Source organism: Gopherus flavomarginatus, chromosome 5, assembly GCF_025201925.1.
Source record: "Gopherus flavomarginatus isolate rGopFla2 chromosome 5, rGopFla2.mat.asm, whole genome shotgun sequence".
NCBI classification, from domain to species: domain Eukaryota; kingdom Metazoa; phylum Chordata; order Testudines; family Testudinidae; genus Gopherus; species Gopherus flavomarginatus.
In genome coordinates, this window is record NC_066621.1 from 38,996,319 (window position 1) to 39,020,623 (window position 24,305).

Genomic DNA, 24,305 nt, shown 5'->3' on the forward strand with positions numbered 1-24,305 from the left:
TTTATATAAAGCTTTCTTTTAAGACCTGTTGGAGTTTTTCTTTAGTGGGGAACTTCAGGGAATTGGGTCTGCAGCTCACCAGGGAATTGGTGGGAAGAAGAAGTCAGAGGGAGATCTGTGTGTGTTAGATTTATTCGCCTGACTTTGCATACCCTCTGGGTGAGGGGGGGAAGAGAGATTAACTCTCGGTACTTCTGTTTTCCAAGGCTGGGAACGGGGAGGGTGGAATCCCTCTGTTTAGATTCACAGAGCTTGTGTCTGTGTATCTCTCCAGGAGCACCTGGAGGGGGGAAGGGAAAAAGGATTATTTCCCTTTGTTGTGAGACTCAAGGGATTTGGGTCTTGGGGTCCCCAGGGAAGGTTTTTGGGGGGACCAGAGTGCCCCAAAACACTAATTTTTTGGGTGGTGGCAGCAATACCAGGTCCAAGCTGGTAACCAAGCTTGGAGGTTTTCATGCTAACCCCCATATTTTGGATGCTAAGGTCCAAATCTGGGACTAAGGTTTGACATGAAAAAATACATACAAATGGTCTCTCTGTATTAAGGTGACAAATACAGGGTCAATTGCTTAAAAGAATATTGAATAAACAGCCTTATTCAAAAAGAATACAATTCAAAGCACTCCAGCAACTATAGACATGTAAATACAAAACAAAAAACCATGTTTGTACTTACAACTTGGAAACAGAAGATTAGAAAGCAAGAAATAGAAATCACTCCTCATCCGAGAGAGCATACAGGCAGACAGAAAACAAAGAACTCAGACACAACCTTCCCTCCACCCAGAGTTGAAAAAATCCGGTTTCCTGATTGGTCCTCTGGTCGGGTGGTTCAGATTACTTCTTTCCAGGTGAAAGAGACATTAACCCTTAGCTATCTGTTTATGACAGTAGCATTAGCCAAGGTCCCTAAGGCACAGCAGCACAATTGCAAGAGGGGCCAAGGCCGCCTGGTGAATCCCAGGAAGCAGCAGCACGTGCAGGAACCCACAGCAGAAGGCAGGGGAGTGGCAAGAGCCAGGGATCCGAGAGAGCAGCCGGGTGGTGAGGGAGCACGGAGAGCACCTCCACTCCTCGGCTCTGTGCTGGCCAGGTTCCGGAGATGGCTCAGCGCCAACAGCAGGAGCACCAAGCTGCCCTTCTCACCAGAGAGTCTGGGCAGCAGCTCCTCCAGGCGGCTGCTTCACTTGTCCTAATGGAGCAGGGGCTGCAGAGAGATAAATCATGAGCAAGGCACCCACCCACATCTTGCTGCTCCACCAGGGTGGCTCCAGAACCGCCCTGGCCTTTGGTGCCACCATCCTGTACTGGACATTCCTGTCTGATCGCTGCCCCCATCTGTCCCGCTGGCTGAGCCACCGGCTTCCTGGCCCCTCAAATTAGCAGGTGTCTTCCCAGGCAGATCAGCTGTGAGTTGACTCGTTATTTCTTGCCCATGTTTCCAATCTCAACTCCCACCCTTCTCCTACCAGCCCTTCCCCCACACCAAGCCCCTCAGCCCCACATCACCTCCATATTGGTGCACATACAGTTAATTCTGCACGTGGATGTAAAATATTAGGGGGAACATTGCACCCACTCTTCCCCTCTCCATCCGCCCTAAATCTGGCCTCACTGCAACATTCCACATGCCCAACTCCTCCCCGATCCCCAACCCCACAGCATCCCCTCCTGTCCATGCTGCTACTCCTCCACAGTGCCCATGGCCTGGGCCACCAGCAACGCTGACTCGGTACCTGTCGGGCCTCCAGTGACTCTGACTCTGGGCGCTTCCAGGCCGGCATGGCGAGAGCCCACAGCACCAGCAACCCAAAGACCAAGATGAGCATCCCCAGAGAATTGGCGAACCAGGCCTCAGGGGGGAGTTTGGCATAGGGAACTGTCTTGTTCGTCCTGAGAGAGAAGAGATGGAGCCACCGCCTGCATTCGGAGACAGCACCAGTGCAAGCACCCTTGCCCCTAACAATCCCAGCTTCCTCTGGAGGGGGCAACCCTGCCAGCACCCCCACAGATAAGAGAGGAGGGGCCTCTTCCATTTCCTGGATCATCCACTGGGCCCTGTGAGATCCAACCATGCCTCAACCCATCTCCAGGGCAGGAGGTTCTAGCCCTTCCCCTGGGCACCTTGCCCAGTCATCTTCACCACCCACTCCTGCCCGTAATAGCAGCTCCCCAGCCTCTTGAACAGCTACCTAGAGCTGGGGACACTTCCCAAGTCTCCCTTTAGTCATCCTCTCTGCACAGAGCCTGCCCAGCCCTTAGATCTTCCCTTCGGGGGCTGTCACCATTCAGCCGCTTGCTGGCATCTCTCAGTCACACAGCGTGTACGTGTGGTGGGGGGAGGTGACCCTACCCATGCTTGGGGTGACTAACATAAGCCAAGATTGGAAGACAGAGGTGGGTCACTGTGCTGTTCTGTGCACTCCCCTGAAGCTCTGGTATAGGCCACTGTCAGAGACAAGACACTGGGCAAGATGGACCCTGCTTTGGCCCAGCTCTTAGGAGTGGTGGGGGAAACCCTAGGCCAAATGGAGACCTACACACCCCACACCAGCTCTGGCACTCACAGGCTGAAGAAGAGCTTCTCGTTGATGCCAGAGATGGATGCTGCCATGGCCAGCGCGAGGATGGTGGAGCCGAAGAAGACGTGAACGGGCTTGTAGATGATCCGCAGCCAGGCAGGGGACCAGGGTAACAGGAAAGTAGCAAACCCCATGAGCCACTAGGATGGGGGAACAGAGAAGAGTTTGGGGCACAGAGTGGATCACGCCATGGCACAGGCAGTAAACAGCAAGAGGGGGAGCCAGGGCAGAGCTGGGCATCAGAGGGGGAGGCTGGGCACCCACCTGACAAGAGAAGAGCAGCACAGCTGCCAGCCCCAACCAGCTGTGCAGCGAGTACATGTTGGGGATACCCTGGTCATTGTGGAACCCGAAGACGGCGACGAGCCCCAGCACGACCAGGACAAAGGCTGCCAGGGTCAGTGCCGCGTGGAGCAGCTTCCATGGGAGCTTGGGGCCCACCCAGGAGCTGGGCACACGGTACACCAAGACCGCTGCAGGGGAGAGAGGCCGGCACACTCAGAGAAACCCTTGTATCCATGTCCCAGCCCCCGATGCGCCACCTAGGGACAGCACCCACTTACCCGCCCCATACAGCACCAGCATGCCCGTCACCATGAAGACCGGGTGCCAGTTAAACATCTTGGTGGAGCCATCCCAGGCAAAGCCTCCGCGCCAATGCTGGGACCAGAACCCTGTGAACACCACACACAGGAACCCCAGGGTGCCCAGCAGCGCCAAGAAGGGCAAGAACTGGAAGGTGGGCATCACTCCAGCAGCAGGGACTGCACCTGAGGGGGAAATACCACACCAGCTGATTGTACTGCCCAGCCTGTGCCCTCCTGCACTCTGAGCAAATCGCTGCCCCCCACGCCAGACCCTGCACAGCCCACCAGGCTCTGCTGCCTCTCACCCACCCACCCTCCCTCCCTGACCTGCCACCCCTCACCTGCCCTCCCTCCCTCTCCTCCGCTAGGCTCCATCCACCCCTCACGCGCTCGCCCATCCTCCCCCCACTGGGCTCTGGCCACCCTCACCCGCCCATTCAGCCTCCCTCCTCTCCAGTCACCCCAAACCCGCCCACCCTCCCCGCCGGACTCCATCCACCCCTCACCCGCCCGCACAGCCTCCCTCCTCTCCAGCCACCTCTCACCCACCTGGCCTTCCCTCCCTCTGCCAGGCTCCAGCCGCCCCTCACCCGCCTGGCCTTCCCTCCCTCTGCTGGGCTCCAGCTGCCCCTCTTCCCTCCCTCCCCTCCACCAGGCTCCGTCCACGCCTCGCTCACCCACCCTCCACCCAGCTCCGGACACCCCTCACCCCGCCCCTCCACTGGGCTCTGCCACCCACCTTCCCTCTTTCCTTCTCCAGCAGCCCCTTGCCCACCTCCAACCTCCACCTGGCTCCAGCCGCTCCTCATCCGCCCTCCCTCACCTCCACCAGCCTCTGCCAACCGCTGTCAGCCAGTGCCCTCCTGTCTCAGAAGGCTGGTTATAGAACCAGGAGCAGGCGGAGCCCCAGAGTTAATCAGACTGGATCAACAGCTGCCTTAAATGCAGCCTTAAGTAACAAGCTGCAGGTGGGCGGGGAGGAGCAGCCAACTGCCCTGAGCCCAACCAGGGTGGGAGCCAGCAGGGAAAGTCCCCAGAGACAGAGATGATCTTAGAAAATCAAACCCCTGCAGCCAGAGCTCAGAGGGCAAGAGAGGCCTCTGCCCACCCTGCAGCCTTCACTCCCCTTCCCCTGGAGGACAGCAGGGATCCCAGGTTCCCAAGTAGAGAAGAGCCCCCTTCTCCCCAAGGAGTCCCTGCCCTGCAGCACTCACACTCTGAAGATCCGTGCTGAACCAATCAAACCCAAGAGCTGGGCTTTGGGGATGCTGTGCCCACGCGCCAGCCACCAGCATGACACAGACCCAGCCCCTGCAGCACCGAAGGCTCTCCCACCAGCTGCCACGAGTATCCACAATGGGCTGGCCAGATCACCATCTGGGTCCCAGCTAGCACCAGAAGCACAAGCAGTGCCCAACAGCCTTCCCAGGTCGAAAACACAACCTGATCAGCCATAGAGAGGGAGCTACCTGCAGCCCAGGGGTTTCAGATCCTTCAAAACACCACCCACTCCCCCAGCACCCAGAGAGAAAGGAAGGGCCCTCGTCACAGTCACCAAGCCTCCTGTCTGCCACACTGGCGGCTGCACCTGTGCTTGGCACTTCCTGTGGGGAGGCAGCGGGTCATGAGACCCTCCCAACTTCTGCTTTCAGATCAGCACTGCACAGCCGCTGGAAGGGGGAGGAGCACAGAGCTAAAGGCACCTGAGACCAACAGTAGAGAGCTCGGGCAAGGGACAGCATACATGGGAGTGGGGCTGATCCCCCTGCCTCGCTCACCCAATGCTCAATCCTGCCCCACAGCACCCCCTCCTATTCCCATCCCTCCCCAGCTCTGCACCCCATTTCTGACAGTACCTCACTATGCTGTTCCTGTATACCCCTCCCCCACCGGAGAGTGAGTCTTTAAAACCAGAAGGGATTATTAGATCATCTAGTCCAGTGGTACTCTCCAGTGGTTCTTTTGTACTGGTGACCCCTTTCACACAGCAAGCCTCTGAGTGCGACCCCCCCCTTATAAATTAAAAACACTTCTAAATATATTTAACACTATTATAAATGCAGGAGGCAAAGCAGGGTTTGGGGTGGAGGCTGACAGCTCGCAACCCCCCCATGTAAATAATCTTATGACCCCCAGTTTGAGAACCCCTGATCTAGTCTGACCTCCTGTGGAACACTGGGTGACAATTCCTGGGGCACCCAGGACTGAGTCACCTCCAGCCACCAGCTAGAGGGAGCCTTGCTTGTGCTTAACTGGGTGATAGCTCCCTGACACCGCCAGCCTGTTAGCCACCAAAACCATCTCCGCTGGGCTAGGCCAGTCCTCACTTTGTCTTGCAGGTTAACAATCAGTACATCCCAGTTCCCAAGTCCCTTCAAAGCTTCCCCTGTGAGATCCAGCCTCTTCCTCACTGAACACCCACAGTAATACCAGCTCTGCTGTCCCCATGGGAACAGCACACACTCCAGCTCTGGATCAGCTCCTGATCTAATACCAAAACACTGAGATATATTTATAATGGAAATAAGGATAAACTACTCAAAATTCAAGAGATCATGACTAAGGATGACGGAAACAAAAGGATTACATATAAAATAAAATCATAACACGATTCCTAGATACTAAACTGAGCAGGCTAACCTTCCATCTAAAGATGGTTTTTATCTCACCCAAACATCCTTCGCAGCATTTCAGGCAAGCTGTGATCCCGTTTTTGTGAAAGTAACCACACTGCCCAGTTACTTCCTAGGTGCAGGACAAAGGGGCGTCTTCCTTGCCTTCCCCAGAGTTCACTATTTGTACCCAAGTCAGCATAACCCCTGGGGCTTATTGTCCTGTTTTGCTATCCTGTTGTCGTCATATCCCCCTGTTGACTCTGTGACTGTGGTTTTCCACTGTGTCAGCTTACACTGCTTGATTTAGATATCAGAAGACAGGTGACTAGCCATGCCTGTGTCCAACAGAAAACCCAGACCTGAAGAAGAGCTCAGTGTAGCTCGAAAGCTTGTCTCTCTCGCCAGCAGAAATTAATCTAATAAACAGGTGAAAGTAAGCCGGGACGGCGTACTGGTAAAAAATGGCTGCTGGTACCGGTCTGTAGCAGCTGATGTTAAAGTGCTGCTGCGGCAACACTTTAAGCAGGGGCCTTTGCCATGGCAGCACTTCAACGTCGTTGCCCCTTTTGCCCCATCTGCACTGCCACTGGGGGGGAGGGGCAAAAGGAGCAGCTGCCCTAGAGCCAGCATTTTAAAAGGGCCCGGGGCTCCGGCCGCTGCTGCCGCTACCACAGCAGCAGTGACCAGAGCCCTGGCCCTTTAAATTGCTGCTGGAGCACTGGGTGGCATGGGCCAGGCAGCACGGATGGGCTGGCTGGGGGACACTGAACCCTAGCTCCACGCCTTCTGCCCCCGTACTGGTAAGTGTTGAGTGTTACTTTCACCCCTGCTAATAAAAGATATTACCTTGCCCACCTATACACACCAGGATCAGGATATTCTTGTAACCCTGTGTCAAGTGGTGCTGAAGGTTCTTAAAGTCACACTTAGGCCATTATACTTCACCCAGGTACCCCTGTGTGGAACCAAGTAATTTGCAACACTGCCCAACAGCACTCCCAGTCTGGCCTTATGCTGAGCTGATGCCATCAGGAGAGATGTCTCCCTGCGATGGAACAGACTCTCCACACAGGGTTGTGACTAAGTGCACACTAGCAAGTTCTCAAGAACTGAAGGGTGGCATCTCATTTGCTTAGAGATCTGCATCCTCCACTAAAAATACACCCAGCCACCTCAAGGGAGGAAAAGAACTGCTCATGGGTGAGATTACCAGCAGTGAACACTTCAGCCTCCCAATGATTTCTGGGAATGGGTGGCTGCAAAATCCAATAGGCCCTGGGCCTCACTTTGTGTAGCCCAGTCTAGTGTCATTCCTCTCACATGTCTGCAGATGCAGGGACCTTCGGTCCCATCCACTGTGCTTTACGCAGATGAGCACACATGGACTAACCGTGCGGTGATACAGGGTTTAATGTCTGCAGCCACAGGAATCCTGCCTGCTGGACGGTCAGCAGTTAAAATGCCTGGAAGTCAGGAAAGGAGTCTAGGAGCTGAAAGCTCTTTAGGACAAGTTTTACGCCCTCTTACTTGCATCCAGTGCCCTGCACAATAGGACACCGTATTCTGATTGGAGCTTCTGCAATAATGGTCTTCAGCATGTATGTGAAGAGCACCATTTCCTAGTCAGGATCTCAATGTGTTTGTGCATTGAGAGGTTAGATGAGACGGCTAAGCAAATGGACAAAACTGCAAGTACCTCTCAGCAGGGACTAATCGGTTTTAGTCGGTGTCATGCACAGCTGTAGCATTCATGATCATTTGCACCAACGGCTCTGCCTCGACTCACTCAGTAGCCCCTCAGCCCCATCTTCCCCACCAGAAAAACGGGGATCATGATGCTTGCCTGTTGCCCAGGGAGGGCTTGGATGCATAAAGCACTTTGAGAGAGCTGGAGGGAAGGTGCTGTACAAATATATTGTCTATGACACCCAGGCAGCAAGGCAGTGTTGGGAACAGCATCCAGGAGCTGGTGGTTCCCAGGCTCCTGCTAAACCCACAAAGCCTGAGGGAGGATCAGCAGGACTCCTGCTGCCCCCCACCCAAATGGAGCAATTCCAACCCAAACTCTTCATGAGAGGATGCTCCAGAGATGCTGGGAAGATTTCAAAGAGACAGAAAGCCCAGCCCCATGTCCAGTCTCACACAATAGCACCAACTCTAAGCATTCAAAAGTTACAGGTCCAGTCCTGAAAAATCATGACACTGGCTTAAAAAATCATAAGGCCTTTAAAAATATATATATTTGGGGAGAACAAGCTGGTGGGAGAAATCTGAAGTGCAAGAGAAACAAAAAACAATGAATGACTCAAAAGAGCTTGAGAGAGCAGGTCATGATAATGAGAGCATCAAAAAATGTACACAAACAGGCCAAAGAAGGCTACAAAGGCAGCTGCTAAGGCAAGAATGGAGGCTAAAGAGGAATTAAACAGAAAGCTGCAGGAAGATGATCGCAGGAAATCGGTTTTTGGGTTGGGGAAAAAAAAGAGGAACACTAAAGCACAGGAAATGAAGAAATCTTCATATGTGAAGGATAGGTACTATGTGGTGACTAACCCCAAACAGGTGGTAGGAGCTATGGAAAAAATATTTCTAAAGGCTGTTAAATGAGAAGAGAGTTGCAAGTGCGAGCACTGCTGATAATTTTGGGGAAGCCTCCAAAAGTATAGAAGAGACAGAAGCAGCACTGAATAGGATGAAGAATGGTAAAGCATTTGGAGAATATGAGATAACTGTTGATATGATCAAGGTAGTTGGAGACTCTGGAGTAAACTGGCATCATAGATTACTCAAAAGTTTGCTGGGATCAAGCTAGGATATCAGATGACTGGAGAATAGGGTTGATTGTGCCTCTCTGGAAGGGTAAAGGTGATGCAAATCTGAACAGCTATCACAGCATCACCTTGTTAAGTCAGCCTCAAAGTCCCGGAGAGAATTTTGAAGGCAAGGATGGTGTGCAAGGTGGAGGAGAATATAGGAGAGGAGCAACATGGCTTTAGGAAGGGAAGGAGCCAATAGACATAATATTTGCAATGAGACAGAAGTTTAGAAGAATAATAAGTGGAGGGCATAACTGCTGTGTAGCGTTTATTGATCTTGAGAAAGCGTATGACTTGGTTCCATGGAAGCTGGTGTTTGCAGTATTGAGATAGATGGGCAGGGGTGTTCAAGGAGTGGAGATGATAGACAAGCTGTATCAAGGGTCAATAGCTAAGGTGAAAACAATACACATTATTTCAGAATGTGGAGGTAACAATCAGATTAAGACAAGGTGGTACGCTGAGTCCACTTCTCCTCATCCTAGTTGTGGAGTTAATTAGTATGAGAACCAAGTCTGTGGAGACACAGAGAAAGCTGATGTATGCTGGTGACTTGGCCCTTTGGGTTGACAGCAAACAGGAATTAGTAAATATCCTAAGAGTGCGGGCCTCTGTGTTTGAAGGTAAACATAAAGATAACTGAAGTTGTGCAAGTAGGCAAGGCTGAAGAAGAGCTGTTGATAAAAAGTTTCAGGAGAGACACTGAATCAGAAGAATTTGTGTACTTGGGAAATACACTTAGTACCACTGGAGAGAGACATGGGGAGGGGGAGGGAGGCAAAGAACCCAATGTGCATGGGCAGCAGTGAAAAAAGTGGCAGGATTACTGTGGGAGTGGCAATTAACTAACAAGCTGAAAGGAAAAGTGTATGCTGCCTGCATTTGTCCCTGCCTGCTCTACAGTTTGGAAACAGTGGGTCTTACAGAGATGGAAGAGAAAACAAAAGATATAGGAAGCAGAAAATACTGTACTGAGGAGACTGGCAGGCAAGCGGAGAGTAGACAGAGCACACAGGGAAGAAGATGGGGGAAATTGAACTTGGGACTCTCAATGATAGATAGGCAGGAGAACACCAGAGCCCGTTTGAGAAGGGCTGGGCGTGTGATAAGAATGGGAGAGCAACCAGTGAAGAAAGCACAGGAGGAAGAGGACAGCAAGAAAGGGCACGGAATACCAATGATACAATGGAGTCAGTCAAGAGAAGTTTGAAAAAAGGGCTGGAACTTCGAGTCCTAGACCTACAAACCCAAGTCATGGACCCAAAGGAGTGGCAAAGAATCATGGACACCTCTGGGTGTGTGTAAATGGAAAAGAGGTCAAGAAACGAAGTGAATAAATGCGAGGCTCACTATATTTGCCTCGTGTTGTATGAGTCTCCGGGTGCACGCGTGGTCACGATTTCCAGATTTTCTTTGCAACCATGACGGCTAGAATCTTACTTAACTCAGAAGGGCTGATTCTTGTGCAATCTCCAGCAGCTGAGGCCTCACGAGCGAACACTAAGAATCACAGTAAAGCGGTGAGCTGGCACCATTTAACAGGGCAGGTTTGGGGGCAAAGCACTGGCGATGCGGGGGTGCCTATCCCCGAGCCTGTAACTGGCCCCTTGTGAGCGACCCAGGAGCCGCACAGTCCCCTAGGGGCAGGCCTGGGGCCAACACACTCTGAAAACTGGGCCTTGGGGCGCCAGTGAGACGGGGCTCCCTGCAGTCAGCCCAGCCCCATGCGCCTCCATGGGTCACAGCCCGGCTGGGGAACTCGGGCCCTGTGCCAAGGGAGTGCTGCTGGGGCCATGACACTGGGCGGGGAGGGGTCACCTGCTGTCCCCCCATTGCCCCTTGGACTGGTCCTCTGACCCCGTCCAGCTCGCACCTCTCGTCCGGCCCCGGCGCGGTGCACCCTGGGAGCGGTAGTTCCAAGGGTCCGCGGATCCCCCGCGGCTCACGATGAGGAGACGCGCGGCCGACTCACCTCCCCCCTTACAGCCACGCCCCCATGCCAGGCACTTCCGGTTCGCGCCCTTCCCTGCAGCACTATGGGAAATGGAGTCTTCGCCGTCCAGCAGCCTGCGCAGGTCACAGAGGCGGGGAGAAGAGAACTCACCGCCGCTCTATGATCCAAGGCGTCCGGCGGTGCCCTGGCCTCTATCTGAGCGCTTCCGGTTCCGCCGGCAGGCAGTGGCTGTGCGGTCTCCATGGGGATGGAAGATGGCGGCCCGAGGTGCGTGCAGGGCCCGACCCGGGGAAGGCAGCTGCGCCCGGGGGAACCGTAGGAGGCGCGATCGGGCTGCTGCTGCCCCGGTTATGCAACCAAGGCCCAGGGGGTCCCGGGTGGGGCGGGGATCGGGGGGTTCCCTGGGCGGAACCCCTGGAGGGGGACCGAGGTGTGCAGGCATCAGAAAGCTCCTGGAATTAAGAGGGATGTCAGTTACGGTGTCCCAGAATCGCCTTCCGCCCCTGTAAGTGGTGGCAGGGGTTCGCCCTGGCCTTCCTGCGCCCACCTATTGCGATCCCCTAGTAGTGTTGCTCCTCCCCCTGGGGGTGACCCAATTTGTTACCCCCACCCCCAGGCGGTGTACGGTCCACACACACCACACGTTGTAGTAATCAGACAGGGGGGCGGGGGCTGGCTCTGAATTGCATTTCCTCTTTTCTTCTATGCACAGACCCATATCCCCTCCCCACGGGTGGGTAAAACCTCATCCCTGGTGTGGCAACCTGCCCCAACTCCCATTCCTTGTCTCCTCCTCCCTGCCCGGGGTGATCCCGAGTCTCCAGGAAGGATCCCTCTGCTCCAGTCTCAGGCTGTGCGCGAGTTGTCCCAGACAAGATCACCCCATCGCTCTAAGCTCAACCCCTTGTCCCTTCACACCACTACCGTTGTGGCTGTGCCCCTGCTGGCTCCCAACCCCGAATGTATTTATGATCCTCTTCCCTTATGGGCATCTGTAACCCCCCCAAGATTCTGTCTTCTCAATTCTTCCTCCAGGGTGGTGTCCCCCCCACCACATGCATTCTCTGCCAGTCTGTGGCCTGCCATAATCCTGAAGTAACCTGGGTCAAACAGAACGAGAGCTCTTGAGCCCTCTGACTATGACCCACAGGGTAGAGAGCACCCTAGGTTAGGGCATGGCTCTGTATGGAGCCCCTGAGATCCTCTCCATGGTATGCCTGCAGCCCCTAGTTAGGAGAGCACCTATGTTCTGGGTGAAGGGACTCCAGGGTTACTGCTATGACCCTTAAGGGTGTCCTCTTGTAAACATCTGTGCTCTCTAGCTTGGGGCTTGGCTGCTGGGTAGCTGAAACTGAGAAGGTCCCATGGATTTAGGTCCAGGTACTGTCTGGGGCATGTGAAGCAGCTTGGGGAGAACCCGTGGCCAAGCTGGGCTCTTGGTTGAGCTGCAGCTTCACCTCTAGGTCAGGTAGGCATTTGCCACAGGCCCTGCTGGAGATAAACCCCTTCTGACCTTCTCTTCCAGACTCCAGAGCTCAGCTGTAGGGAGCAGGGAGAGGCTGTGGTGCAGGAGGGGAGCCTAAGCCCCTCTGGCCCTGAGGATGAGCTGGCTCCATTCTCTGGAATGCACACGCTGAGGGACCACAGCCCTGGGAAAGGAAGATGCTCCGGACTAGTAACTACAGCCTGGTGCTCTCCGTGCAGTTCCTGCTGCTTGTCTATGATCTCTTCGTCAACTCCTTCTCAGAGCTGCTCCGCATGGCCCCTGTCATCCAGCTTGTGCTCTTCATGTGAGGCGGCAGGGGCTAGCGGTTGGAATTGGGAGAGCTGGGTTCACTTCTCAGTTGTGGGAGGGAGTGTGGGCTAGTGGTTAGAGCAGAGGGCTGGGAGTCAGGAGCCCTGGGTTCTCTTCCGGCTCACTGCCACTGTACCAAGAAAATGGGGAGGAGGGACACAAGGGGGATGAGAGGACATACTGAGGCAATGAAGTGGAGGGTGGGGACTTGGGGAAGGTTTTGTCCTCTTTCCCCGCAGTGTGCAGCAGTACCTGGCTGCCTTCTTCTGAAGCATCAGTTACTAGCTGCTGGGGAGGAGGGAGCGTAGCTGCAGGGAGAGTCTGGTCTGTGGACAGTGGCTCCATTCCCAGAGCCAGCCCGTGTTCTTGGCACTAAGCCAAGTATTTGTTACATAAAGATCTGGGGAGGAACATCTGTGTCTGCCCAGATCAATTATCAAAGCAGCGAATTACTGCATTAGGAGGGGCTGCCTGGGCCGGAGGAACCACGCAGAGCTGGCTGCCTCTCCTCCCAGGGGCCTGGTGCATGGTGTTGTTCCAGCACAGACTTTGTGTTTTGCTGTGTAGGCCAGGGCAGCTGGGACACGCCCTAGGACAGAGGGCAATGCTTGTGTTGGCCATTGTGTCCAGCACACGGCCCCAGGGAGGGCTGTGGTCTCTGGAAGTGCTGTGTGCTCATGGCATCTGTCTCCCTGCAGCATCCAGGATATTGCCATCCTCTTCAACATCATCATCATCTTCCTCATGTTTTTCAACACCTTCGTCTTCCAGGCTGGCCTGGTCAACCTCCTTTTCCACAAATTTAAAGGGACCATTGTCCTGTCGGCTGCTTACCTGGTTCTGAGCATCGCCTTCCACATCTGGGTCATGGTAAGGCAGAGCTGGCTCTGGGAGTCTCGGGGCTTAGGAACAGCTGTACACATCTGTCTAGATGGGTAGCTCACCCTCTTCCAGAGCAGCTGGGAGCCTGGCGCATCTGATATGATACCCACTTCCGGCAGTTCCAGAACCACCCACTGGCCTGATGTCCTGCCCCAGCTGGACACTGGCCCATCAGCTCTGCTAGCCCCCACCCCTCCCCAACCGGCATGAAGGTTTAGACGGCCAAAATTCCACATCGTGCACCAAGCCAGTCCAGCCACACTCTGTAAGCGGTGTGTTGTCTTGGCCTCCTGCTGGAGAGAAGCTTATCCTGAGGGAGGAGACCTACTCCTGAGCCTGGAGTGGTCAGAACTTCACTCAGGGCCCCTCTCCCCTTGCAGCTCCAGAGAGGGAGGATTGCTGCTCTGTGGAACGTTTCTGTCTCCCAAGGAGGCAGCAGTGCATCTCTGGAGAGTGTAGGGCACTCTAAGGAGAGGAGTGAGGTACCAGGAGCTGCTGCTAAGCACCCTTGCACCTGGGCCCTCGCTGATTGGGGGATTCACCCCATGCTTCAAGCGGGGGGATTGGGCCTGGAGTAGGAGTGGGGGAGGGATACAAGATCCACTTCCTCTCCTCTCCCTTGGCGGGAGCTTAGCTTGGCTCCATGCAGCCCTTCCCCAGAACCTTCCTCCCAGCTTGTGACGAGGAGCATTGTTCCTCCCCAACTCAGATCCTTTCTTTGGGGGCACATGTGCTTCCCCAGCCTCCTCCTCTCTTCTTGGAGTTTGTCCCTGGGGCTGGGCAGAAGCCCGCCCCATCTGGCAGAGCTGCTTCTTCCACTAGGCAGCATAGTCAGCTATGGCTCTTCGGGGACCTGATCTGATGTGGGTCTGTGAGCAGCCCTCCCAGCCACTTCAAGCAGAGTCCCCACTGCTGAGAGCAGGAGCAGGGCCTCACACAGCAGCCTGTTGCATCGTCATCGGCAGGTGCTGGTGTCCTGGGCCTTGTGCTCTCTTGATGCCATGGTGGGAAATGTGGCCAGGGGATGCAACTCCACAGTGAGAGTTTATTTGGACCGGGGATAGTTTGGGATTCAAAATACATTTGAATCCAACTCCTCCCTTGGCGGCTGTGGCCAGAGGATGGCAGAGGCATCGGTTCTGCCCTCAGGAGCTGTCCCGGGAGTGATCAGAATGCTCACAGTGGGGAAATCAGAGGTGTTCACTCCTAAAGCGGTCGTGGAGTGGCTGCACCGATCCATCTAGTGGGGTAGCCCACCCTCCCCCAGCACAGCTTGGGCCATTGGCCAATCTGTTGATATCCCATCACTTCCTTCCAAAGGGATTTTGCTCCATCTAAAAACCCAAATCACTGCTCAGCAGAAGTCAGGCCTCAGAGAACACCCTCCTGGCAGGGGACTGCTGGAGCTAGGGTGGAGACTGACCTGTGTCCTCAACTGTGGTACCCATGAGAGGGCGGTACAGCAAGAGCCTTTCCCTTTGAAATCCCCCTCCTTCCCTTTTCAGCTCCCCCCTGAGCAGCAGCTCCTGGTCTCCCCAGTTCTGATCAGGATCCAACAGATGAACACGTGCATCCTGGGTTGGATCCTGGTGGGAGCCCTAGGGAGTTGAGTTTACACAGATGCCTGGCCTCGTCAGTACTTGCCCTGGAAAGTTCCCAAGCCTGCTTTAGAGTCTTGCTGGAGTGGCTTCCCCATCAGCAAGGCTAATCCTTGGGTGAGTAGTGCCAGTGTCTGTGCAGGGCATTACATGGGATAAATCACCGCCAGGAGCCAGCGCTCAGGGGTTCAGCTGGTCGCAGCAGCCGCAAGCTGCGAGTATCTGTCCCAGTTTGGGTTGGAGCAGCTTGTGCCCTGCCCTCCTCGGAGGAGAAGGGTAGGGAGGGTTGCTCTCCTCCCATCGTCAAGACACCCACCATCCCCTCCTCACCGTTAACTCTTTCCTGCCCTGTCTCTTAGGCACTTCACCCTCCCCGCTTTAATCTCATCTGCTGCTCAGAATCTGTCTCTGCTACCTGCTGTGACATTGCCAGTCTCTTAAAGGGCTAGCTCCACAAATCTCATTTTTCTGCTGGGGCTGCTGCTTGGCTCTGAAACGCCAGGGTGAGCACTGGGGTGACTGGCTGGCTGAGTCTAATACCTGTCCTAAAGCCACGGGATAATAAACCAGCCTCTTGTGTTGGATTCAACTGTTTGGTGCTGCAAAACATCAGTAATAAGAACCACTGATGCTTGTAACCCACTGGAACAGAGCATCATGGTGAGGCACTGCCAGCCAGATACCAGATACCTTTGCTGCCATGAATGCTGTGGTCCCTCTCTGCCCTGCTCCAGTACCACCCAGCCAGGGATTTCAGAACACCTGCCATCCAGCCCACTCCCCGAAAGAGAGAGTCATCAGCATCATCTCCCCTCCCTCCCTCCCCACCACCACTGCACAGAGGGTGACTCTAAGGCACAGAGAGGGGCCAAGGGTCAAATCCTCAAAGGTATATACTTCTAAGGAGCTGGGCCTAGGTGACTTGCCCAAAGCCACCGAGTTAGTGAGCAGCTGAGCTGGGAACCCCACCCAGGTGTCCTGATTCCCATCCCTGTGCTCAGACCGCCAGACCCCATCCCTCTGAGGTGCCAATACAAGTAACTGGGAGGGCGTCTGCCTGGCAGCTTCCCCTGGCTGGCGCTGCCCATGGACCATAGCTGGGCAGCGGGATTTAAGAGGATTTTCTAGGATCTCTGTTGGGAAGCTCGACTGGGTCTTGGTGTTCTGTATAAATCCGATGATCTGATTAACCTTTGTGTGCTCCCTGAGCTGCTGCCTGCCACTCACACCCCCACTCATAGGGAGGAGGAGGGAGACCTCTAGATGGCTGGGCCCCAGGGACGGGCTCAGAGAGGGGGATGGTTCTTGTTGGGAAAGGGTTGCTTTGAAAAGTGGATCAGTACGGTGATGACGCAGTTCTCCCACTGCTGAGGGGCTCAGCCACTAGGGGGAGTCCTCTAACCCTGGAGAGATGAGGAGCTGCTTCCTGCTGGGGATCTGGAGTAAGTGACATGGGGAGGTGACTGAATGGAGCAGCCCGGAGAAGAGAGGAGCAAGGATGTGAGTAAAGGGACCCAGCATGCTGAGCTCTGTGGTGGGCTGAGCAGGTGCTCGCGTGGCCGTTTCCTGCCTCTGATTTCCCTTGTGCCTCTGTCTCCTTCAGAACCTGCGCTGGAAAAACTCCACCCGCTTTGTGTGGACGGATGGGCTGCAGGCCCTCTTTGTGTTCCAGAGGCTGGGTAAGGGCCAAGCTCCATCATGGACCCCAACACACACACAGACCACAGCCCCAGAGCAGGCAGCGGGCTGGCCCCATCTGCCTTCCCTGCAATCTCCCTAGGCTGGGCTTGGGTTTGTTAGGGAATGGCAGCTCTACGTTCCCATGAGCTATACCAACCCTTTCCCATGGGTGCTGGATCTCAGTGAGGCTCCGCCCATCCTGGAGGTCCTCAGGGCACACGGGGGTGATCCAGCAGGTGGAGGATGGGGTGGGGGAGAGGACATTCCCCAGCCGGCTGTGTTGTCTCACCTTCCTCTTGCTGTCCCCAGCGGCCATGCTGTACTGCTACTTCTACAAGAGGACAGCCTTGCACCTGGGGGACCCCCGCTTCTACCAGGACTCCCTATGGCTGCGCAAGGAGTTTGCTCAGGTCCGCAACTGATGGCTTCCTCCAGGACCCAGAACCGTGGCTGGTCCGTGGCTGCTCCCAGCTGGCTGGAATGGAGCCCCCCCGTTCCACCTGTGCTTTCTGTTGGCTGTCTGAGAAGCCAGTGTCTCTCAAACCTGGTCTCTCACTCCATCCCATGAACCAAACAGGTTGGAGAGGTCCCATCAAGAGATTTGTCATCCTCACACCTGCTGCTTTACTAGTTGCCTGCTCAGGCTCTCCATCATCTCATTCCACTCCCCTCTTGCAGATCAGCGAGCCGTTCCTGACCCTTTCTCTCTGGACCCAGCTTCAGCTTCCCTGAGGAGTGATCTGACCTGCCAAGCAGGTTTGGCTCAGGACTCCTGTCCTGTAACTGCAGCGTGGCTCCTTTTCATCCAGAAAAATCCTTCCACCAGCCCTACGCACAGCTCACTCGCTGCCTGACCAATGGGGTCCTGTTGGTATTGGCTGCATTCAGCCTCCGCTTTGCATCTGGTGGGATGAGGTGCCAGGACTCAGCCTGTCCTAGCCACGCAGCGTTAGGCCTGTCCTGGTGGTAGACCCTCCTTTTGTACCTGCGTATTTTTGTAAATTATGAGACAATAAATTGGCTTCATTTTCCAGAAACCTCCTTGTGTGTGCATGTTTTGGGTGCAACCTCCTTACCCCAGGCCCTGTTCTATCCTAGGGGTATGTGTCCCACTCCCTCCCAAAAACACTATTCTGTTCTAGCCCAAGTTGCAGCTAATTCCTCTGCTGGGGGCAGGAGTCCAATGGCCAGGACACACACACACACTCTTTTCTTTCTTTCTTTTTTTTTTTCCTTAGGTGCTCCAGTGGTGCAATTGGTTAGCGCACAGTACTGATATGGCTGTCCTAAGAGGAGCTATGCTGAGGTTGAGTTCATGCCTCACCTGGATTTTCTGGGGGTGGGGCAGGGGAGTGATAGCTCAGTGGTTTGAGCATTGGCCTGCTAAACCCAGGGTTGTGAGTTCAATCCTTAAGGGGGTCATTTAGGGAACTGGGGTAAAAATCTGTCTGGGGATTGGTCTTGTTTTGAGCAGGGGGTTGGACTAGATGACATCCTGAGGTCCCTTCCAACCCGGAGATTCTATGAATGCAGCTGCTGAGCTGCCTGTGGTGTTTAGTCATTCCCCAGTCATGGATCAGGTTCCTGTTGAGCCAGCCACTGCCGAAACACAGAACAAAGATGGCTGCCACACTAAAGAGCTGACAATGTAGGCAAGAGACAATAAGACAATACCAATCACCTTGACTGGCAGTGGTAACAGTAGGGTCTGCATTCCTATTACAGAGTGTAGGCACTGCTGAATGGGCAACCGCTGAATTCCTCCATCAGCTTGTTGGAGGGCTGGGCAGGGTGCAGAGCCTTGGTAAAGGCCAGGGCAGAGGTGTGTATTGAGAATGATGCCATAATATAGGGCAGGCAGAACTAAATGTAGACCCACATAACACAGCCCTTGTTTCCCATGACATCCCAGTCTTGGAGGGGTGAGAAGATAAAGCACTTGCTAGCCTAATGATCTCAGCTGGATAGAGAAACCTCTCAGCTTGCCAGTGAGCTGTGTTTTCAGCACTGGTTTATTTCCAAGCTGCCTGCTCCAGAGGAAGGGGTCTGGGTACTGTATTGTGATCAGAGCAGAGGGAGTACAGCTCAGGAGTTAATTATTCAGAAATAAATTCCATAATTCAGAACCATGTGTCATAAACAGATAGCTAAGGGTTAATGTCTCTTTCACCTGTAAAGGGTTAACAAACAGTGACCTGCAACACCTGACCAGAGGACCAATCAGAAGACAAGATACTTTCAAATCTCGGTGGAGGGAAGCCTTTGTGTGTGTTTTTGGGTTTGGCTTTGTTCTCTCTGGACTCTGAGAGTGACCACACATACCTACAGGCTCTCTAATCTTCTATTCCCGTTTTGTGAGTAAAAAGGTAGAAAGGCGGTATATTCTTTTTATTTCTTTTCCTTTATTTGCAATTGTGTAGTTTGCTGGAAGTATTTTAAATTGTATTTGCTGGGGGGAGGCTTCTTTTTAGTTTCTATAAGATGAATAATTAACTCCTGAGCTGTAACTTTTTATCATCTAAATTGCAGAGATAGACCTTTACTTTTTTCTTTCTTTTTATTGAAAGTTTTGCTTTTAAGACCTGTCCGATTTTTTCTCCTTGTTGAGGCTCAAGGGAATTGAGTCTGTACTTAACAGGGAGGGAGGGGAGAAGGGGGAATCCCTTTGTTTTAGATTCACGGAACTTGAATCTGGATTGCCTCTTGGGGAAGGTATCATTCCTCTCTGTGTGGTGATTCAAGGAGTTGAATCACGGTGATCTCCTAGTGTACCCAGGGCGGGAAAGAGCTGGGAGGAAGAAAGGAGGGGGAAGGGAAATGGTTTATTCCCCTTTGTTGTGAGACTCAAGGAATTTGGGTCTTGGGGTCCCCAGGGAAGGTTTTGGGAGAGACCAGAGTCTATCAGGCGCTCTACTCTAAGTTCTGATTGGTGGCAGCACTACAGGATCTAAGCTGGTAATTAAGTTTAGGGGAATTCATGCTAGTACCCATATTTTGGACGCTAAGGTTCAGATTTGGGAATTATACTATGACATGGTAGGCAGTGGTGGGATAAAGATAAGAATCCAAAAGCCAGTAAGATTATTATTTTTCTTTTTTTCTGCTAGCTGCTTATAAGCAGAGAAAAAGGAGTTTTTAAAAGCAATTTGCAGGGTCTTTTTTCTTTCTCTCTTCCTTCTGAGTACACTGAAGGCAGAGAGATTAAGGTTAAGAAGGGTCTTTTGTTAAACAAAGCAGGCTTAAGTGGCCAGCAACAAACTCCAGCAATACATATCTGCAAATGAAAGGGTCTTTTATTTCTTTTTACTTTACGTGAAAGGCGCTGTTGCTAGGCAACAAAGAAGCAGCAGTTCAGGCAGTAAAACACCAGAGGGCACCCCAACACAAGAAAGCAGAAACCATGACTACCAAGGACACCCTGAAACAGGAACGGGCAAAACTGGAGGCAGAGGAACACATCAAAGACACAGACCACAAGCGAGACATGGAAAAGAAACTACAAGAACTAGAAATAAAACAAAAAGAGATGGAGCTAAGAGAAAGAGAGGCTGCCCACAGGAGAGAGCTGGAGATAAAAGAGAAAGAGTTGGAACTCCAGAGGGAGGCCCACCGGCAGGCCCTGGAATTAGAACAAGCTAAGCAGAAGAACACAGCCGATCCTAGCAACCCTTCGCCAGTTATTGTTCCACATCCCAAGAAATTTCCCACCTACAAGGCAGGTGATGACACTGAGGCCTTCCTAGAAAATTTTGAAAGGACCTGCCATGGGTACAGCATCTCTGAAGACCAGTACATGATAGAGCTGAGGCCACTGCTCAGTGGACCCTTAGCAAAGGTGGCGGCTAAAATGCCTAAGGAAAACATTAACGATTATAAACTTTTTCAAACCAAGGCCAGAATCAGAATGGGGCTAACACCTGAGCATGCCCGTCGGAGGTTCAGAGCCCTAAGGCAGAAACCAGATGTGTCATTCACCCGACACGCCTACCACATTGGAAAGAATTATAATGCCTGGATATCAGGAGCCAATGTTAAATCTCTGGACGACAAGCACCTCCTAATGCAATTGGAGCAGTTCTTAGAGGGTGTTCCTGAGGAAATAGAAAGGTACATCCTAGATGGGAAGCCCAAAACTGTAACGGAGGCGGGGGAGATTGAAGCCAAATGGGTGGAAGTGGCAGAAAAGAAAAAAGCTACTATCAAGGGGAGTGAATATCACAGGGGTCACATCGACAATAAACCCTATACCCGAGGACAACCCAAGACCCCACCTGCAACCCAAGGAAAGCCGCCGACTCCCTATTCTCTCACCTCACCAATCTCCAGTATCCCACCTCTGCCCAGTGACCAGTCAGCTGGGCGATGCTTTAAGTGTAATAAACTGGGACATATAAAGGCCAACTGCCCCAAGAACCCCAACCGAGTGCAGTTCGTTACACCACCATCACACCAAAGATCCCCAGGCCCATATGCCTCTCAAATACCCTCGGAGCGAAAGGAAATTTTGAGAGTGGGCGGAAAGAAGGTTATCGCGTGGAAAGACACGGGGGCACAAGTGTCAGCTATCCACCAATCCTTGGTGGACCCCAAATTCATCAACCCAAAGGTCCAAGTAACAATTTACCCCTTCATGTCACAAGCTGTAGACTTGCCTACAGCTGAACTGCCTGTCCAGTACAAAGGCTGGTCAGGAATGTGGACTTTTGCAGTCTATGACAATTATTCCATCCCTATGCTACTGGGGGAAGACTTGGCCAGCCAGGTAAAGCGGGCCAAGAGGGTGGGAATGGTTATACACAGCCCAGCCAGGCAAGCTTCCAGACCCATCCCTGTTCCTGAGCCGTCCACAAGGGCCCCGTCTGTGTTAGCAGAGACCCAGACAGAGGTAGTGGACCCAGATCCCCTGCCAACGACTGCAACAGCCACAGTACTTCCAGTCCCAGTCCCAGACCCAGACCTGGAAACGCAACCAGCACCAGAACCATTGCCAGCACTGACACCAGCGCTTGCAAGCACATCTTCAACCCCAACGCCAGAGAGCGCCAGCGAGTCTGAACTGGCAGAAGCAGCAGACAACCATACCCAAGAGGCTCAGCCAGAGCCTGAAATACCACCTGGTGCACCAGCGGAGAGCGGTTCACCAGCCACGAAAACAACCCCAGCATCTACATCGCTTCCCAAAGGACCAAGCCCAAGTTCACAGTCTAAGAAAGAACTGGTGTCTCCAGCCTCCAGGAAACTGTTCCAGACTGAGCAGGAAGCAGATGACAGCCTTCAGAAAGCTTGGGTGGCGGCATGGAGCACCCCACTGCCTCTCAGCTCTTCTAATCGATCCCGGTTTGTTGTAGAACAAGGACTTTTATACAAGGAGACTTTCTGATGGACACCAGGAAGACTGGCACCCGCAGAAACAGTTGGTGGTTCCAACTAAGTACCGGGGGAAGCTCTTAAGCTTAGCCCATGATCATCCCAGTGGCCATGCTGGGGTGAACAGAACCAAAGACAGGTTGGGGAAGTCCTTCCATTGGGAGGGGATGGGCAAGGACGTTGCCAAGTATGTCCGGTCTTGTGAGGTATGCTAAAGAGTGGGAAAGCCCCAAGACCAGGTCAAGGCCCCTCTCCAGCCACTCCCCATAATTGAGGTCCCATTTCAGCGAGTAGCTGTGGATATTCTGGGTCCTTTCCTAAAAAAGACACCCAGAGGAAAGCAGTACGTACTGACTTTCATGGACTTTGCTACCCGATGGCCAGAAGCAGTAGCTCTAGGCAACACCAGGGCTAAAGCTGTGTGCCTGGCCCTAACAGACATTTTTGCCAGGGTAGGTTGGCCCTCCGACATCCTTACGGATTCAGGATCTAATTTCCTGGCAGAGACCATGAAAGAACTGTGGGAAGCTCATGGGGTGAACCACTTGGTTGCCACCCCTTCCCACCATCAAACCAATGGCCTGGTGGAAAGGTTTAATAGAACTTTGGGGGCCATGATATGTAAATTCGTCAATGAGCACTCCAATGACTGGGACCTAGTGTTGCAGCAGTTACTTTTTGCCTACAGGGCTGTACCACATCCCAGTTTAGGGTTTTCACCATTTGAACTTGTGTATGGCCACGAGGTTAAGGGGCCATTACAGTTGGTGAAGCAGCAACCCCTTCTCCAGGGACTAACATTATGGACTTTGTAAGCAACCTACAAAGCGCCCTCCGACACTCTTTAGCCCTTGCTAAAGAAAACCTAAAGGATGCTCAGGAAGAGCAAAAGGCCTGGTATGACAGACATACCAGAGAGCGTTCCTTCAAGGTAGGAGACCAGGTTATGGTCTTGAAGGCGCAACAGGCCTATAAGATGGAAGCATCATGGGAAGGGCCATTCACGGTCCAAGAGCACCTGGGAGCTGTTAACTACCTCATAGCATTTCTCAATTCCTCCCTAAAGCCCAAAGTGTACCATGTTAATTCTCTCAAGCCCTTTTATTATAGAGACTTACAGGTTTGTCAGTTTACAGTCCAGGGAGAAGATAACGCTGAGTGGCCTAAAGGTGTCTACTACAAAGGAAAAAGTGACGGTGGCGTGAAAGAGGTGAACCTCTCCACAACCCTGGAACGTCTGCAGCAGCAACAAATCAAGGAGCTGTGCACTAGCTTCGCCCCATTGTTCTCAGCCACTCCAGGACGGACTGAACGGGCATACCACTCCATTGACACAGGTAATGCTCACCCAATTAGAACCCCACCCTACCGAGTGTTTCCTCACACCCAAGCTGCTATAGAATGGGAGATCCAGAACATGCTACAGATGAGTATAATCCGCCCCTCTACCAGTGCATGGGCATCTCCACTGGTTCTGGTACCCAAACCAGATGGAGAAATACGCTTTTGCGTGGACTACTGTAAGCTAAATGCGGTAACTCGTCCAGACAACTATCCAATGCCACGCACCGATGAGCTGTTGGAAGAGTTGGGACATGCCCAATTCATATCTACAATAGACTTAACCAAGTGGTACTGGCAAGTACCGCTAGATGAACCTGCCAAAAAAAAGGTCAGCATTCATCACCCATGCGGGGGTGTATGAATTTAATGTACTTCCTTTCGGGCTGCGAAATGCACCTGCCACCTTCCAGAGGCTGGTAGATGGTCTGCTAGCAGGACTGGGAGAATATGCAGTTGCCTGCCTCGATGATGTGGCCATTTTTTCGGACTCCTGGCCTGAATACCTCGAACATCTGGAAAAAATCTTTGAGCGCATCAGGCAGGCAGGACTAACTGTTAAGGCCAAAAAGTGTCAAATAGGCCAAAACAGAGTGACTTACCTGGGACACCAGGTGGGTCGAGGAACCATAAACCCCCTACAGGCCAAGGTGGATGCTATCCAAAAGTGGCCTGTCCCAAAGTCCAAGAAACAGGTCCAATCCTTCTTAGGCTTGGCCGGTATTACAGGCGATTTGTACCACACTACAGCCAAATTGCTGCCCCACTGACCGACCTGACCAAAAAGACCCAGCCGAATGCAGTCAAGTGGACTGATGAGTGTCAGAAGGCCTTTACCCAGCTTAAGGCGACGCTCATGTTGGACCCTGTGCTAAGGGCCCCGGACTTTGACAAACCATTCCTAGTAACCACAGATGCATCTGAGCGTGGTATAGGAGCAGTTCTCATGCAGGAAGGACCAGATCACAACTTCCATCCTGTCGTGTTTCTGAGCAAGAAACTGTCTGAGAGGGGTGAAAAGGAATGCTACGCCATTGTATACGCCCTGGAAAAGCTACGCCCATACATTTGGGGACGGCGGTTCCAGC

General features: G+C 53.2%; 3 protein-coding genes across 11 annotated transcripts in view; 2 read left to right on the forward strand and 1 right to left on the reverse strand.

Moving 5' to 3' along the window:
- PPP1R32 (protein phosphatase 1 regulatory subunit 32) overlaps positions 1–24,305 on the forward strand; it is a 346,274-nt gene that overhangs the window by 253,642 nt on the left and 68,327 nt on the right. The window lies entirely within an intron of this gene.
- Positions 880–10,663, reverse strand: LOC127052590 (lysosomal membrane ascorbate-dependent ferrireductase CYB561A3). 8 transcript variants are annotated; one of them, XM_050956439.1, is made up of 6 exons: positions 10,573–10,663; positions 3,146–3,352; positions 2,847–3,055; positions 2,568–2,722; positions 1,737–1,893; positions 880–1,207 (listed from the first exon to the last, which is right to left on the reverse strand). In XM_050956439.1, the coding sequence occupies exons 2-6, from the start codon at positions 3,327–3,329 to the stop codon at positions 1,193–1,195; spliced, it is 720 nt and encodes a 239-aa protein (XP_050812396.1). In that variant the 5' UTR covers positions 3,330–3,352; positions 10,573–10,663; the 3' UTR covers positions 880–1,192. The 8 variants fall into 8 exon arrangements, with proteins under 8 accessions (XP_050812396.1, XP_050812392.1, XP_050812398.1 ...); XM_050956435.1 differs by lacking the exon at positions 10,573–10,663 and adding an exon at positions 10,474–10,566; XM_050956441.1 differs by lacking the exon at positions 10,573–10,663 and adding an exon at positions 10,046–10,412.
- On the forward strand, positions 10,693–17,546 carry TMEM138 (transmembrane protein 138). Of its 2 annotated transcripts, none has more exons than XM_050956488.1 (5): positions 10,693–10,821; positions 12,080–12,344; positions 13,048–13,219; positions 16,433–16,508; positions 16,819–17,546. In XM_050956488.1, exons 2-5 carry the CDS (start codon positions 12,217–12,219, stop codon positions 16,929–16,931), a joined length of 489 nt encoding a protein of 162 aa, XP_050812445.1. In that variant the 5' UTR covers positions 10,693–10,821; positions 12,080–12,216; the 3' UTR covers positions 16,932–17,546. The 2 variants fall into 2 exon arrangements, with proteins under 2 accessions (XP_050812445.1, XP_050812446.1); XM_050956489.1 differs by lacking the exon at positions 10,693–10,821 and adding an exon at positions 11,021–11,059.

Coding starts and splice junctions, on each gene's coding strand:
- LOC127052590 (XM_050956439.1), bottom strand. CDS start 3,329: ATGCCCACCTTCCAGTTCTTGCCCTTCTTGGCGCTGCTGGGCACCCTG. Junction 3,056..3,145: donor GCTGGTGCTGTATGGGGCGG/GTAAGTGGGTGC, acceptor TCTCCCCTGCAG/CGGTCTTGGTGTACCGTGTG. Junction 2,723..2,846: donor TGCTGCTCTTCTCTTGTCAG/GTGGGTGCCCAG, acceptor CCCCCATCCTAG/TGGCTCATGGGGTTTGCTAC.
- TMEM138 (XM_050956488.1), top strand. CDS start 12,217: ATGCTCCGGACTAGTAACTACAGCCTGGTGCTCTCCGTGCAGTTCCTG. Junction 12,345..13,047: donor ATCCAGCTTGTGCTCTTCAT/GTGAGGCGGCAG, acceptor GTCTCCCTGCAG/CATCCAGGATATTGCCATCC. Junction 13,220..16,432: donor CCTTCCACATCTGGGTCATG/GTAAGGCAGAGC, acceptor TGTCTCCTTCAG/AACCTGCGCTGGAAAAACTC.